General features: G+C 45.3%; 1 protein-coding gene across 3 annotated transcripts; it reads right to left on the reverse strand.

The window, feature by feature from the left end:
- Positions 1–4,827: 4,827 nt before the first annotated feature.
- Positions 4,828–15,799, reverse strand: LOC115143365 (myosin-7-like). Of its 3 annotated transcripts, XM_065001921.1 has the most exons (8): positions 14,279–15,799; positions 14,028–14,145; positions 13,807–13,930; positions 10,472–10,604; positions 9,371–9,461; positions 9,096–9,218; positions 8,881–9,007; positions 4,829–8,766 (listed from the first exon to the last, which is right to left on the reverse strand). In XM_065001921.1, exons 1-4 carry the CDS (start codon positions 14,385–14,387, stop codon positions 10,497–10,499), a joined length of 459 nt encoding a protein of 152 aa, XP_064857993.1. In that variant the 5' UTR covers positions 14,388–15,799; the 3' UTR covers positions 4,829–8,766; positions 8,881–9,007; positions 9,096–9,218; positions 9,371–9,461; positions 10,472–10,496. The 3 variants fall into 3 exon arrangements, with proteins under 3 accessions (XP_064857992.1, XP_064857993.1, XP_064857994.1); XM_065001920.1 differs by having other exon boundaries at positions 4,828–8,766; positions 9,371–10,604; XM_065001922.1 differs by lacking the exon at positions 10,472–10,604.
- Positions 15,800–16,524: the final 725 nt, after the last annotated feature.

The raw sequence follows: 16,524 nt of genomic DNA on the forward strand, positions 1-16,524 counted from the left end.
ATGATCCATCATTAAGATGATCACTTGAACCTAATGAAGTGCAAAATCATAACATTGGGGAACTGCATGACAGATCTCTTCCTACATTTTCCCCATGGCTAATGAAGGTGCTGTGTTTCAGTACCTGGCAGGTGAGTTATTTGATCTTCCTCTCATACTTGCAGACACCCTTCTGGAACTCTTGGCTCTTCTTCTGCTCAGACTCAGACTCTAGCTCATTCTCCAGCTCTGTCAATAGTACACTGTCACACCACTGAAGAGGTGAATATCTCTAACCAAGTAAATTGCTGTGTCCTCTTCGGTTCGTACAGATTCTTGCAAAAGTATTCACCCCCCTTGGCATTTTCTCTATTTTGTTGCATTACAACATGGAGTTGAAATACACTGCTCAAAAAATAAAGGGAACACTTAAACAACACAATGTAACTCCAAGTCAATCACACTTCTGTGAAATCAAACTGTCCACTTAGGAAGCAGCACTGATTGACAATAAATTTCACATGCTGTTGTGCAAATGGAATAGACAACAGGTGAAAATTATAGGCAATTAGCAAGACACCCCCAATAAAGGAGTGGTTCTGCAGGTGGTGACCACAGACCACTTCTCAGTTCCTATGCTTCCTGGCTGATGTTTTGGTCACTTTTGAATGCTGGCAGTGCTTTCACTCTAGTGGTAGCATGAGACGGAGTCTACAACCCACAGGTAGTGGCTCAGGTAGTGCAGCTCATCCAGGATGGCACATCAATGCGAGCTGTGGCAAGAAGGTTTGCTGTGTCTGTCAGGGTAGTGTCCAGAGCATGGAGGCACGACCAGGAGACAGGCCAGTACATCAGGAGACGTGGAGGAGGCTGTAAGAGGGCAACAACCCAGCAGCAGGACCGCTACCTCCACCTTTGTGCAAGGAGGAGCACTGCCAGAGAACTGCAAAATGACCTCCAGCAGGCCACAAATGTGCATGTGTCTGCTCAAACGGTCAGAAACAGACTCCATGAGGGTGGTATGAGGGCCCGATTTCCACAGGTGGGGGTTGTGCTTACAGCCCAACACCGTGCAGGACGTTTGGCATTTGCCAGAGAACACAAAGATTGGCAAATTTGCCACTGGCGCCCTGTGCTCTTCACAGATGAAAGCAGGTTCACACTGAGCACATGTGACAGACGTGACAGTCTGGAGATGCCGTGGAGAATGTTCTGCTGCCTGCAACATCCTCCAACATGGCCGGTTTGGCGGTGGGTTAGTCATGGTGTGGAGTGGCATTTCTTTGGTGGGCCGCACAGCCCTCCATGTGCTCGCCAGAGGTAGCCTGACTGCCATTAGGTACCGAGATGAGATCCTCAGACCCCCTGTGAGACCATATGCTGGTGCGGTTGGCCCTGGGTTCCTCCTAATGCAAGACAATGCTAGACCTCATGTGGCTGTAGTGTGTCAGCAGTTCCTGCAAGCGGAAGGCATTGATGCTATGGACTGGTCCGCCCGTTCCCAAGACCTGAATCCAATTGAGCACATCTGGGACATCATGTCTCGCTCCATCCACCAACGCCACATTGCACCACAGACTGTCCAGGAGTTGGCGGATGCTTTAGTCCAGGTCTGGGAGGAGAACCCTCAGGAGACCATCCGCCACCTCATCAGGAGCATGCCCAGGCGTTGAAGGGAGGTCATACAGGCACGTGGAGGTCACACACACTACTGAGCCTCATTGTGACTTGTTTTAAGGACATTACATCAAAGTTGGATCAGCCTGTAGTGTGGTTTTAATTTTGAGTGACTCTAAATCCAGACCTCCATGGGTTGATAAATTTCATTTCCATTGATAATTTTTGTGTGATTTTGTTGTCAGTACATTCAACTATGTAAAGAAATAAGTATTTAATAGAAATATTTCCTTCATTCAGATCTAGGATGTGTTATTTTAGTGTTCCCTTTATTTTTTTGAGCAGTGTACATTTTGGGGGAGATTTCATGTAATGGACATACACCAAATAGTCCAAATTGGTGAAGTGAAATGAAGAAAAGTACTTGTTTAATAAGATCTTGTGCAACCAATTACCTTCAGAAGTCACATAATTAGTGAAATAAATTCCACCTGGATGCATTCTAAGTGTCACATGATCTCAGTATATATTTACACACACACCTGTTCTGAAAGGCCCCAGAGTCTGCAACACCACTAGGCAAGGGGCACCACCAAGCAAGTGGCACTATGAAGACCAAGGAGCTCTCCAAACAGGTCAGGGACAAAGTTGTGGAGAAGTACAGATCAGGGTTGGGTTCCAAAAAAATATCAGAAACTTTGAACATTCCCCAGATCACCATTAAATCCATTATTAAAAAAATGGAAAGAATATGACACCACAACAAACCTGTCAAGAGAGGGCTGCCCACCAAAAACTCACGGACCAGGCAAGGATGGCATTGATCAGAGAGGCAACAAAGAGACCAAAGATAACCCTGAAGGAGCTGCAGAGCTCCATAGCGGAGATTAGAGTATCTGTCCATAGGACCACTTTAAGCCTTACACCCCACAGAGCTGGTCTTTACGGAAGAGTGGCCAGAAAAAAAACAAGCAAACATGTTTGGTGTTTGCAAAAAGGCATGTGGGAGACTCCCCAAACACATGGAAGAAGGTACTCTGGTCAGATGTGCTTTTTGACCATCAAGGAAAATGCTGTCTGGCGCAAACCCAACACCTCTCATCACCCCGAGAACATCATCCCCACAGTGAAGCACGGCCGCTTTCAAGGAGTGGGACACTAATCCGGACGCTTATAAGAAATCCCATAATGCCCTCAGACGAACCATCAAACAAGTAAAGCGTCAATACAGGATTAAGATTGAATCCTACTCCACCGGCTCTGACACTTGTCGGATGTGGCAGGGCTTGAAATCTATTAAGAACTACAAAGGGAAACCCAGACGTGAGCTACCCAGTGACGCAAGCCTACCAGACGAGCTAAATGCCTTTTATGCTCGCTTTGAGGCAAGCAACACTGAAGCATGCACGAGAGTACCAGCTGTTCTGGATTACTGGGTGATAACGCTCTTTAAACAGGTCAACATTCACTAAGCCGCGGGGCCAGATGGATTACCGTGACGTGTACTCAAAGCATGCTTGGACCAACTGGCAAATGTCTTCACTGACATTTTCAACCTCTCACTGACTGAGTCTGTAATACCTACATGTTTCAAGCAGACCACCATAGTGTCTGTGCCCAAGGAAGCGAAGGTAACCTGCCTAAATGATTACCACCCCGTAGCACTCACGTCGGTAGCCATTAAGTGCTTTGAAAGGCTGGTCATGGCTCACATCAACAGCATCATCCCGGGTACCCTAGGACCCACTCCAATTCGCATACTGCCCCAACACATCCACAGATGACGCAATCTCAATTGCATTCCACACTGCCCTTTCCCACCTGGACAAAAGGAACACCTATGTGAGCATGCTGTTCATTGACTATAGCTCCCACGAAGCGCATCACTAAGCTAAGGACCCTGCAACTAAACACCTCCCTCTGCAACTGGATCTTGGACTTCGACCGGCCGCCCCCAAGTGGTAAGGGTAGGCAACAACACGTCTGCCACGCTGATCCTCAACACTGGGGCCCCTCAGGGGTGTGTGTACTTAGTCCCCTCCTGTACTCCCTGTTCACCCACGACTGTGTGGCCAAACATGACTACAACACTATCATTAAGTTTGCTGACGACAACAGTGGTAGGCCTGATCACCGACAACGATGAGACAGCCTATAGGGAGGAGGTCAGAGAACTGGCAGTGTGGTGCCAGGACAACAACCTCTCCGTCAATGTGAGCAAGACAAAGGAGCTGATCGTTGACTAAATGAAAAGGCGGGCCGAACAGGTCCCCATTAACATCAATGGGGCTGTAGTGGAGCGGGTCGAGAGTTTCAAGTTCCTTGGTGTCCACATCACCAATGAACTATCATGGTCCAAAAACACCAAGACAGTTGTGAAGATGCCACGACAAAACCTTTCCCTCTCAGGAACTAAAAAGATTTGTCATGGGTCCTGAGATCCTCAAAAGGTTCTACAACTGCAACATTGAGAGCATCCTGCCTGGTTGCATCACTGCCTGGTGTGGCAATTGCTCAGCCCATGCCCACAAGGCACTACAAAGGGTAGTGCGTAAGGCCCAGTACATCACTGGGGTTAAGCTGCCTGCCATCCAGGACCTCTACACCAGGCGGTGTCAGAGGAAGGCCCTAAAAATGGCCAAAGACCCCAGTCACCCCAGTCATAGACTGTTCTCTCTACTACCGCATGGTAAGCAGTACCGGAGTGCCAAGTTTTGGACAAAAAGGTTTCTCAACAGTTTTTACCTCCAAGCCATAATCCTCCTGAACAGGTAATCAAATGGCTACCCGGACTATTTGTCTTCAGTCAATTAGTATTTAAACCCTTTGTTATGGCAAGCCTAAGTAAGTTCAGGAGTAAAAATGTGCTTAACAAGTCATTTAGTAAGTTGCATGGACTCACTCTGTGTGCAATAATATTGTGAATGACTACCTCATCTCTGTACCCCACACATACAATTATCTGTAAGGTTCCTCAGTTGAACAGTGCATTTCAAACACAGATTCAACCACAAAGACCTGGGAGATTTTCCAACAAATTAACTTTTTGTCCTGAATACAAAGCGTTATATTTGGGGAAAATTCAGCACAACACATCACTGAGTACAACTCCAAGTGTGCAAAGCTCTTAGAGGCTTACTGAGAAAGACTCACAGCTGTAATCGCTGCAAAAGGAGATTGTAACATGGATTGACTCAGGGGTGTGAATACTTACAGTACCAGTCAATAGTTTGGACACACCTATTCATTCAAGGTTTTTCTTTATTGTTACTATTTCCTACATTGTAGAATAATAGTGAAGACATCACAACTATGAAATAACACATATGGAATCATGTAGTAAGCAAAAAAGTGTTAAACAAATTGTGAGGTTCTTCAAAGTAACCACCCTTTGGCTTGACAGCTTTGCAAACGCTTTACATTCTCTCAACCAGCTTCATGAGGTAGTCACCTGGAATGCATTTCAATCAATTTTACAATGTTAACAAGGTGTGCCTTGTTAAAAGCTCATTTCCTTCTTAATGCATTTGAGCCAATCAGTTGTGTTGTGACAAGGTAGACTTGGAATACGGAAGATGACCCTATTTGGTAAGTCCATATTATGGCAAGAGCAGCTCAAATAAGCAAGAGAAACAACAGTCCACCATTACTTTAACACATGAAGGTCAGTCAAGATGGAACATTTCAAGAACTTTGACATTTTCTTCAAGTACAGTAGCAAAAACCATCAAAATCAAATCAAACTCTATTTGTCACACGCGCCGAATATGTAGACCTTACCATGAAATACTAACTTATAAGCCCTTAACCAACAGTGCAGTTCAAGAAGAGTTAAGAAAATATTTACCAAATAAACGAAAGTCTAAAATAAATAAAAAATTATAAAAAGTAACACAATAACGAGGCTATATACAGGGGATACCAGTACCGAGTCAGTGTGCAGGGGGTACAGGTTAGTTGAGGTCATTTGTACATGTAGGTAGGGGTGAAGTGACTATGCATAGATAATAAACAGCGAGTAGCAGCAGTGTATAAAACAAATGGAGGGGGGGGGGGTCAATGTAATAGTCCGGTGGCCATTTGATTAATTGTTCAGCAGTCTTACGGCTTTGGGGTAGAAGCTGTTAAGGAGCCTTTTTGTCCTAGACTTGGCACTCCAGTACCACTTGCTGTGCAGGTAGCAGAGAAAACAGTCTATGACTTGGGTGACTGGAGTCTTTGACAATTTTATAGGCTTTCCTCTGGCACAGCCTATTATATAGGTCCTGGATGGCAGGAAACTTGTCCCCAGTGATGTATTGGGCCGTACGCACTACCCTCTGTAGCGCCTTAATTTAAGATGCAGAGTAGTTGCAATACCAGGCAGTGATGCAATCGGTCAGGATGCTCTCAATGGTGCAGCTGTAGAACTTTTTGAGGATCTGGGGACCCATGCTAAATCTTTTCAGTCTCCTAAGGGCGAATAGGCTTTGTCGTGCCCTCTTCACAACTGTCTTGGTGTGTTTGGACCATTCTAGTTTGTTGTTGATGTGGACACCAAGGAACTAGAAGCTCTCAACCTGCTCCACTACAGCCCCGTCGATGAGAATGGGGGCGTGCTTGGTCCTCCTTTTCCTGTAGTCCACAATCAACTCCTTAGTCTTGGTTACGTTGAGAGATAGGTTGTTATTCTGGCACCACCCGGCCAGGTCTCTGACCTCCTCCCTATAGGCTGTCTTGTCGTTGTCGGTGATCAGGCCTTCCACTGTTTTGTCGTCTGCAAACATAATGATGGTGTTGGAGTCGTGCCTGGCCATGCAGTTGTGGGTGAACAGGGAGTACAGGAGGGACTGAACACGCACCCCTGGGGAGCTCCAGTGTTGAGGATCAGCGTGGCAGATGTGTTGCTACCTACCCTCACCACCTGGGGGCGGCCCGTCAGGAAGTCCAGGATCCAGTTGCAGAGGGAGGTCCCAGTTGCAGAGGGAGTCCCAGGATCCTTAGCTTAGTGATGAGCTTTGAGTGTACTATGGTGTTGAACACTGAGCTGGAGTTAATGAATAGCATTCTCACATAAGTGTTCCTTTTGTCCAGGTGGGAAAGGGCAGTGTGGAGTGCAATAGAGATTGCATCATCTGTGGATCTGTTTAGGCGGTATGCAAATTGGACTGGGTCTAGGTTATCTGGGATAATGGTGTTGATGTGAGCCATTACCAACCTTTCAAAGCACTTCATGGCTACGGACATGTTGAAAATGTCAGTGAAGACACCTGCCAGTTGGTCAGCACATGCGCGGAGCACACGTCTTGGTAATCCGTCTGGCTCCGCAGCCTTGTGTATGTTGACCTGTTTTAAAGGTCTTACTCACGTTGGCTACGGAGAGAGTGATCACACAGTCGTCCGGAACAGCTGTGCTCTTGTCGTGTCTTTGGCTATGCCGGATTAAGAGATATGACATGCTATTCTATCAAATAATTTCTCTGTAATTAATATTACCTGATTAAGCTAATCGTGTAAATGTAATTAACAAGAAAGTCGGGGCACCACGCAAGAATGTTTATGGAGCTGTTATCTTCTGAATAAACTCTTAAAGACCTGGTCATCTTTTACCTTATTAACAGTCAATATTTAATCCTCACCTTATTCAGTTTCATCTGAAAGTTTTAAATTCTCGGTTATCTTCACGGACCCTGGCTAACAAGTTGAATCAGCAATTCAAAATTTGGTTGAATTATTTATTTACTTAATACCTAAATAATCACACAGAATTACATCTACACAGAATGGATCATACATTGATCACAAAATATGTCATAAAGGAAAACATCCCTAGCGGACGGAACAGATATGACGGCTGGTTACACAAAGAAAGGGGGTTGGGTTTTGAATGAAAGAGCGGGAAGACTGAGGGACAAAACGATTTCGTATCTCTATCGGGCCGTAGGAGGCTATGCTATCGTAAATACAGTATCTTATGCATTCTAAATTAACCGCCCATTTGAAAAAGGAAAATGCAATAAATATTTACTCTGAGCTGCGCTTCGGTAGATTGGTCATAGATAAAAGGCCGGGTTGTCCAGCATGGATCTCTTGTCCTCTAAAGAATGTCTAGTTGTGAACTGGAACGTAGTAGAATGGATACTCTGTCCGTCCTCTCCTAGCCCACGTTTACAGCTGCTGTTGCTAATGCAACGGCTAGGAAGTATCACTTCTTTAGTGAATAAGAGTTCAAAGTTCATACCAAGTTGCCATACTTCAAGCCCATGCTATGTTCTGGCTGGTATAGTCGAAAATTCATCCTTTCGGCGTGTTGATCGGCATCTTCACGTTGAAATTCGATGCTAATTTTGTTAGGTTCTTGTTGTTCAACCAGAGCTCACCCTGAGGTTGGCTTAGTTCTGTAGGTGATATTTGTCCTTTCAACGTGGGGACTGCAAGTCCTCATGTCCTTGGAACAGAAAGTTGAATTTTCGTCAACGGGTTTATATAGTGGTAAAAGAAGGGCGTGTTTCATAGTTTACAACCAATGTTGTAAACATTGGAGTGTGCTGTTCTATCTTGCTGGTGCAGCATATATCCCACTAGCTAAATATCCATGTCGTCATCCATCCACGATTCCATGAAACATAGGATATTTCAGTTTTTGATGTCCTGTTGGTAGGATATTCGTGATGGTACCTCGTCTAGTTTATTGTCCAATGATAGCACATTGGTGAGTAGTATTGACTGTAACGGCCACTGAGCCACCTCAGCGTTGGCCTTGGACAGGGTTCGCTGCAGGTCAGCCTTGGCCTCCTGCTCCTCGTCATACTGTTCCCTCAGCAGGTCACAGTCATGGCAGGAGGACTGGAAAGCATGGCCCAGGGCGCTCTATGTCTGAAGACAATGATAGTGGAGATAGCGCCAAGATGGTGGAAGGAGGTAAGGTCAGTCGTACTTTTAAGCACAACAACTAGGTGGTGTATGTATATTGAGATGGTTATACACATTCATTTTGCTACCAGACTGATGCTGGAACCAGGAATACTATTATTCCCAATCCCATTCATTTCCATGTCATTCCCAATTCTGAATAAGCACTCCACTACAGAATAGGGCTGCTGACATGGAATGTTGGACTGAAGGAATGCTTGGTGCGCTGCAGCTGAGTGACCACGGCTTCCCGCTCCTCCAGCTTTCTGCCAAACTCGGCTACAGGGATGGGGGAGAGAGTGGGAGACCAGTCAGTCAGAGAAGGGGGATTTTAAAATGGAACCTTTGGTTTTACACATTCTGTCTCTATAATACTCTAGGACAGGGCCTCACCACAGTCGGCCTGAGTGCGGGCTCTCTGGGAGTTGGTGTCATTGTTCTACTTCTGGTGCTCATCCACCTTGTCCTTGGCCTCGCTTATCTGGTTCTCATACAGACGACACATCTTCTCAGCATCAGCCTGGAAATACAAGTGGGATCAGCTGCAGAACCAGCCCACATATACTTGACATACTTCTGAACAGGTGTGTGTATGCTCATCTCTCTACCTTGCTCTTGGAGAGCTGTTCCACGTTGGATGCCAGATCGTTCGCCTCCATCTTGGCATCACCCAGCTGCTTCTCCATCTTGGCAAAGGACGTCCGGTCAGACTACAGCTCCTCGATACGAACCTGGGAGAAGACATGGGCATAGACGAAGAGATCAATGGATATTTTCAGCTTGTGATCTATTGTAATCTATTGAGAAATGGAATAGTATAATATTATATTATATTCATGAGAAATTGCTGTTAGTATTTCTAGACCCGGTTGTACATTCATACCTGTTATTCCTTGATCTTTTTCTGGAGCTGAATGGTCAAGGCTTGTTCATCTGCAATCTTGGTGGTGATCTGGTTAATTTCAAAGTCTTTCCTGATTCGAAAGAAGAGTAGATTACATTAATATTTTTTAATTGATCATTGACCAGAGAACTGATCAGTCTTCAATCAAGTAGATTGTTCTCACTTGGTCAGCTTCTATTGAAGTTGCTGCTTGTCATTCTGCAGGTCCATGACAGACAAAAATGACCTTTTGCAACATGGTCAGGCACTTCCTGTCAGAGTTGTGAATGTGTGCGTGAGTGAGTGCAGGGCCATGGCCAGGCAGGGTGTCTGGGGTAGCAGGGTGAATGGGTGGTCGCTGTGCTATGAGTATGATTGCATTTCAAACGTGACTCTGTGCTCATTGCCTCTCAAACGTGAGCGTCTCTGTGTTTATTTAGAAACTAAAGCCCTCTGTTAGACGACAGGCTATAATCCTCTGTCACCCACCACATATCCCATCTATGTGCTCACTTAGAACTGCAGGCGCCTGGAACAAAATAGGCTAGAGGCCACGGGGCAGGTGGGGGTACTTTTAGTGTGGGCCCGAGCAGCTGCTACTTGACACATGTCGCCACCTGGCTCTAAGGACACCATCAGCATTGTTTAATTTAGGAAGAGCAGAGAGGGGAGAGGGGTGGGGACGAGTGGGGAAGAATTTGTGTGAGCGAGGGGGGAATGAGGTCAATATTAACATGGGGCCACACACTTGCACGGCAACCATACATGAACAAGCACACGCCTCACACACACTGCTAACATTGCCCTTGCATACCACACATACAAGACCATGAGAGTGTGCACAAAGGTGTAATATATCACAAACTGAAAGGTGCACGTGATCACATTACTATTGAACCTGCTGGAGGAAGCAGCTGGTGGAGAAGTTGGTTTGTTTTCACTGATGTCTTTATATTCCTATGAAGTGTTCCGGAATTGTTCCATTATGATGTGACAACACTCCTGCACTCCAAAGAGATAATATAGTACCTCCCCAATACTGTAGGACAACGGACTTCATTTAGGTACTTTACTAGAGCAAATTAAGCCATGATCTGTTACCTTCTCGCCATCACATTCTGGAGCTCTATCCTCCGCTGACAGTCTGGAGCAGCGTGAGGACCTTGGCCAGACGCTCATCCCTCATCTCCTCCAACTGCCCCAGCAGACCTTCCTTAAATGTGTTAAATAACACCTAGAGAAGGATAACCCCATCCAGACCCAGTCAGGAAGATCACATACTGTGCCTTGCAAGAGTATTCATCCCCCTTGGCGTTTTTCTATTTTGTTGCATTACAACCTGTAATTTTATTTTATTTTTATTTGGATTTCATGTAATAGACATACACAAAATAGTCCATTTACATTTACATTTAAGTCATTTAGCAGACGCTCTTATCCAGAGCGACTTACAAATTGGTGCGTTCACCTTAAGACATCCAGTGGAACAGCCACTTTACAATAGTGCATCTAAATCTTTTAAGGGGGGGAGGGGTGAGAAGGATTACTTTATCCTATCCTAGGTATTCCTGAAAGAGGTGGGGTTTCAGGTGTCTCCGGAAGGTGGTGATTGACTCCGCTGTCCTGGCGTCGTGAGGGAGTTTGTTCCACCATTGGGGGGCCAGAGCAGCGAACAGTTTTGACTGGGCTGCGCGGGAACTGTACTTCCTCAGTGGTAGGGAGGCGAGCAGGCCAGAGGTGGATGAACGCAGTGCCCTTGTTTGGGTGTAGGGCCTGATCAGAGCCTGGAGGTACTGAGGTGCCGTTCCCCTCACAGCTCCGTAGGCAAGCACCATGGTCTTGTAGCGGATGCGAGCTTCAACTGGAAGCCAGTGGAGAGAGCGGAGGAGCGGGGTGACGTGAGAGAACTTGGGAAGGTTGAACACCAGACGGGCTGCGGCGTTCTGGATGAGTTGTAGGGGTTTAATGGCACAGGCAGGAAGCCCAGCCAACAGCGAGTTGCAGTAATCCAGACGGGAGATGACAAGTGCCTGGATTAGGACCTGCGCTGCTTCCTGTGTGAGGCAGGGTCGTACTCTGCGGATGTTGTAGAGCATGAACCTACAAGAACGGGCCACCGCCTTGATGTTAGTTGAGAACGACAGGGTGTTGTCCAGGATCACGCCAAGGTTCTTAGCGCTCTGGGAGGAGGACACAATGGAGTTGTCAACCGTGATGGCGAGATCATGGAACGGGCAGTCCTTCCCGGGAGGAAGAGCAGCTCCGTCTTGCCGAGGTTCAGCTTGAGGTGGTGATCCGTCATCCACACTGATATGTCTGCCAGACATGCAGAGATGCGATTCGCCACCTGGTCATCAGAAGGGGGAAAGGAGAAGATTAATTGTGTGTCGTCTGCATAGCAATGATAGGAGAGACCATGTGAGGTTATGACAGAGCCAAGTGACTTGGTGTATAGCGAGAATAGGAGAGGGCCTAGAACAGAGCCCTGGGGGACGCCAGTGGTGAGAGCGCGTGGTGAGGAGACAGATTCTCGCCACGCCACCTGGTAGGAGCGACCTGTCAGGTAGGACGCAATCCAAGCGTGGGCCGCGCCGGAGATGCCCAACTCGGAGAGGGTGGAGAGGAGGATCTGATGGTTCACAGTATCGAAGGCAGCCGATAGGTCTAGAAGGATGAGAGCAGAGGAGAGAGAGTTAGCTTTAGCAGTGCGGAGGGCCTCCGTGATACAGAGAAGAGCAGTCTCAGTTGAATGACTAGTCTTGAAACCTGACTGATTTGGATCAAGAAGGTCATTCTGAGAGAGATAGCGGGAGAGCTGGCCAAGGACGGCACGTTCAAGAGTTTTGGAGAGAAAAATCCAGAGTCCATATTGGTGAAGTGAAATGAAGAAAATGACTTGTTTCAAAAAGAAAATAATGGAAAAGTGGTGCGTGCATATGTATTCACCCCTTTGCCATGAAGCCCCGAAATTAGATCTGGTGCAATCAATTACCATCAGAAGTCATATAACTAGTTAAATAAAGTCCACCTGTGTACAATCTAAGTGTCACACGGTCTCAGTATATATACACCTGTTCTGAAAGATTCCCAGTCTGCAACACCACTAGGCAAGGGGCACCACCAAACAAGTGGCACCATGAAGACCAAGGACCTCTCTAAACAGGTCAGGGACAAAGTTGTGGAGAAGTACAGATCAGGGTTGGGTTAAAAAAAATATCAGACACTTTGAACATCCCACGGAGCACCATTAAATCCATTATTAAAATCTGGAAAGAATATGCCAAGAGAGGGCCAGCCACCAAAACTCATGGACCAGGCAAGGAGGGCATTAATCAGAGAGGAAACAAAAAGACCAAAGATAACCCTGAAGGAGCTGCAAAGCTCCACAGCGGAGATTAGAGTATCTGTCCATAGGACCACTTTAAGCTGTACACTCCACAGAGCTGTGCTTTATGGAAGAGTGTCCAGAAAAAAGCCATTGCTTAATGAAAAAAATAACACGTTTGGTGTTCGCAAAAAGGCATGTGGGAGACTCCCCAACCATATGGAAGAAGGTACTCTGGTCAGATGAGACTAAAATGTAGCTTTTAGGCCATCAAGGAAAACACTATGTCTGGCGCAAACCCAACACCTCTCACCACCCTGAGAACACCATCCCCACAGTGAAGCATGGTGGTGGCAGCATCATGCTGTGGGGATGTTTTTCATCAGCAGGGACTGGGATACTGGTCAGAATTGAAGGAATGATGGATGGAGCTAAATACAGAGCAATTCTTGAGGGAAACCTGTTTGAGTCTTCCAGAGATTTGAGACTGGGACGGAACGGAGGTTCACCTTCCAACAGGACAATGACCCTAAGCATACTGCTAAAGCAACACTTGAGTGGTTTAAAGGGAAACATTTAAATTACTTGGAATGGCCCAGTCAAAGCCCAGACCTCAATCCAATTGAGAATCTGTGGTATGACTTAAAGATTGCTGTACACCAGCGGAATCCATCCAACTTCAAGGAGCTGAAGCAGTTTTGCCTTGAAGAATGGGCAAAAGTCCCATTGGCTAGATGTGCCAAGCTTATAGAGACATACCCTAAGAGACTTGTAGCTGTAATTGCTACAAAAGGAGGCTCTACAAAGTATTGACTTGAGGGGGTAAATAGTTATGCATGCTGAAGTTCTGTTTTCTGTGTTATATCTTGTTTTTTTTTTACCCCAAAATATTTTGCAGCTTCAAAGTGGTAGTCATGTTGTGGAAGTCAAATGATACAAACCCCCACAAAAAATATATATTTTATTTCCAGGTTGTAAGGCAACAAAATAGGAAAAATGCCAAGGGGGGAATACTTTAGCAAGCCACTGTACAACTTCATTTGCCTATAGATCCAATGTGTGTTTATGTGATTAATTGACCAAAAACACATGTAAACCCTCAGCCTTCTACCTTAGTATGTCCAAACTTGTACTGGTTGTGGTCGACCTCGAGGGACCCGAGCAGTTTCTCTGTTGCTTTCCTGCTGTCCACAAACGCATAATCAGCGATGGCATGTGGATTCATGATGTGATAGCTGAGAGTAAAAAGAAAACATTGTATTGTACATGATTGATTCCAAATGTATTTTATGTGTGTGTGTTGTGGGAATGAATGTGTGTTATCACACTCACCACTGTTTGAACTCTGCATAGATTATGTGGTTTGGAAATCCCTTCCTGCAGATCCTGACACCCCCCAGGAAACCGTTCCAGCGAAGCTGGTGCAGCTTCAAGAAGGCATCCATGATCACTGCAGAGGACCGGGACAGAGGGGGTTATCAATCAGAGAGAAGACGCTCTCTGGAGCACTTACAGTAAATAACATATGTTCCTACGATTTCCTTGGCACTCAGATTTAATTGGATCTCAGCTGAATGCTATACCTGGAGTCTTGGTCTCGTTGGGGATAAGGCTAAGGACAAAGTGAGTGCAGCAGAGGTTAGTCATCAGCTTGTTCAGATTCTTATTCAGAGCGACATAAAGTAAGTGCATTCATCTATGTCACGCCCTGATCTGTTTCATCTGTCCTTGTGCTTGTGCTCGTCTCCACCTCCTCCAGGTGTCGCCCATCTTCCCCACTTATCCCCTGGGTAGTTTGTCTGGTCTTGTTTGTTCAAGCCTACCAGCGTTTTGTCTCAGCTCCTGTTTTTCCCCAGTCTCTTTTTTTCACCCTCCTGGTTTTTGACCCCTGCCCACCTGACCACTCGGCCTGTCCCTGACTCTGAGCCTGCCTGCCGTCCTGTACCTTTGCTCCACCTCTGGATTACCGACCTCTGCCTGACCTGACTCTGATTCTGCCTGCCGTCCTGTACCTTTGCTCCACCTCTGGATTACCGACCTCTGTGATAAAATAATGTCTATGTTTATAGATAATGATTAAATAATTCCACTCTGAAAACATATAATTGTATGAAATGTATTAGAATCATAAAACTATAATCTGATGATGTGTGTAGTTTTAGTCAGAATTAGAACAAGGACATTTCGATCCTTTTTAGTATGTAAGCAGGGTGCAAGTGGGAAACAAATGATAAGAGGAGCTATCGACAGATGAGTTGTACTACTGCGTTCCTTACAGGACATGCTGTCTCAACCCATGGAGGGGAGAAACTGTTAGGCTTGCAGAAAATTGTGAAACATGTTGCAGATTAAAGAAACAATGTATCTATGTAGTGGAAAAACAGACTGTCTGAGCAAGGCGTAGTTTAAGATTTGAACTTGTTTGTGTGTGTTATAAAGACTGTGTTTGCCTTTTTGATTTTAGAACGTTCTCTGAATAAACTGTACTAACCTTTTGCATAAACTGAGTCTTTGCCTAATTATTATTATACCCATGGTTTTACAAACCTCGGGGATTGATCAAAGCTATTGATTGTTAGTTATTATCATTGGGATTGAAAGTTCTCGGTACACTCTGCCTGACCTGACGCTGAGCTTGCCTGTCGTCCTGTACCTTGACCTCTACTCTGGATTATCAACCCCTGCCTGCCTTGACCTGTTGTTTGCTTGCCCCTGCACTTGGGTCTTACCTTGATTCCTGATAATCTAGGTGAGACAACCACATATCACAGTCAAATATACAGGATACAAACATTCCATTTCAGCAAAACAATGGATATATAGCGTTTTGCAAAAAAAACACATTTTCATACACATCTAAAATCTTTTAATTAAAAGTCTGAGAATAAGAATATTTTACAAACACATGAAGGTACCCATAAGCAATACTTTCTGATGAATACATACAAATGAGAAAAATGTGTGGATATAGAGTTTTCAAAATAAACTAGTCAATATCTAAGTTCTTGCTGCAGTTAATGAAAATATGCTCTCCCTCACTCCTTCAGTTGTTGTGCACAGCTGAAGCTCATCCATTGACTTCAGGGAGGAAACAGTATGTGATGCATATGAGAGAGGAGCCAGCAGAGACTTAAAGTGATGTTCATGTGATCATTTCCCTAAACATCACTACAAGTCTTAACTGTCTCCTTCTCAGTACTGGATAGATGATCTCTCAATGTAGAATCAGCTTCACTGCGTAACTGTCCTTTCTGCTTGTTTATTCAACTGTAATACTTGTATAATTTCACTGTCTACTAGATAAAGTATAAACTAGCATGATTGCATTATATTAGCTATATGAAATACTTTGCGAGCAACTTGCCAACAGAGGAAGTTGTCCCTCTCACCTTATGTAGCTGTGACACACTGGGACGAGGCAGCCGTCTTCCTCTTCTCCTTGCCTTCAGTCATTTGGTCTGAGTCAGAGCCAACATAGTTCTTATAGAGGCAGGCCAGCAGCTTGTTGGAGGGCTTCTGGAAGCACAACACCACCGTTTTATTCAACAGGGCATAGTTTTATCCAAGCAGACAATGATGTTGGACAGTACCTGGAGTGTCAGGATAACATCTTAATAGTTTCTGTTTTCATATGGAGTACAAGATAATTACAATGCACCCTGTAGCAGAAAACACATGGTTTTCTGGTATAGAAATGAGATACTTGGGGTACCACAAAATCCTGCTCTGCTTTTACTGAATATCACTGATATTGATGGATTGAGAAGCTCATGTGGCTAAAAGTTGCTCTAACTACTGCCAAAAGAGTCATATTGAGAGTTGTGGTTGA

The sequence above is a fragment of the Oncorhynchus nerka genome, linkage group LG15 (genome assembly GCF_034236695.1).
Source record: "Oncorhynchus nerka isolate Pitt River linkage group LG15, Oner_Uvic_2.0, whole genome shotgun sequence".
In the NCBI taxonomy this organism is placed as follows: Eukaryota; Metazoa; Chordata; class Actinopteri; order Salmoniformes; family Salmonidae; genus Oncorhynchus; species Oncorhynchus nerka.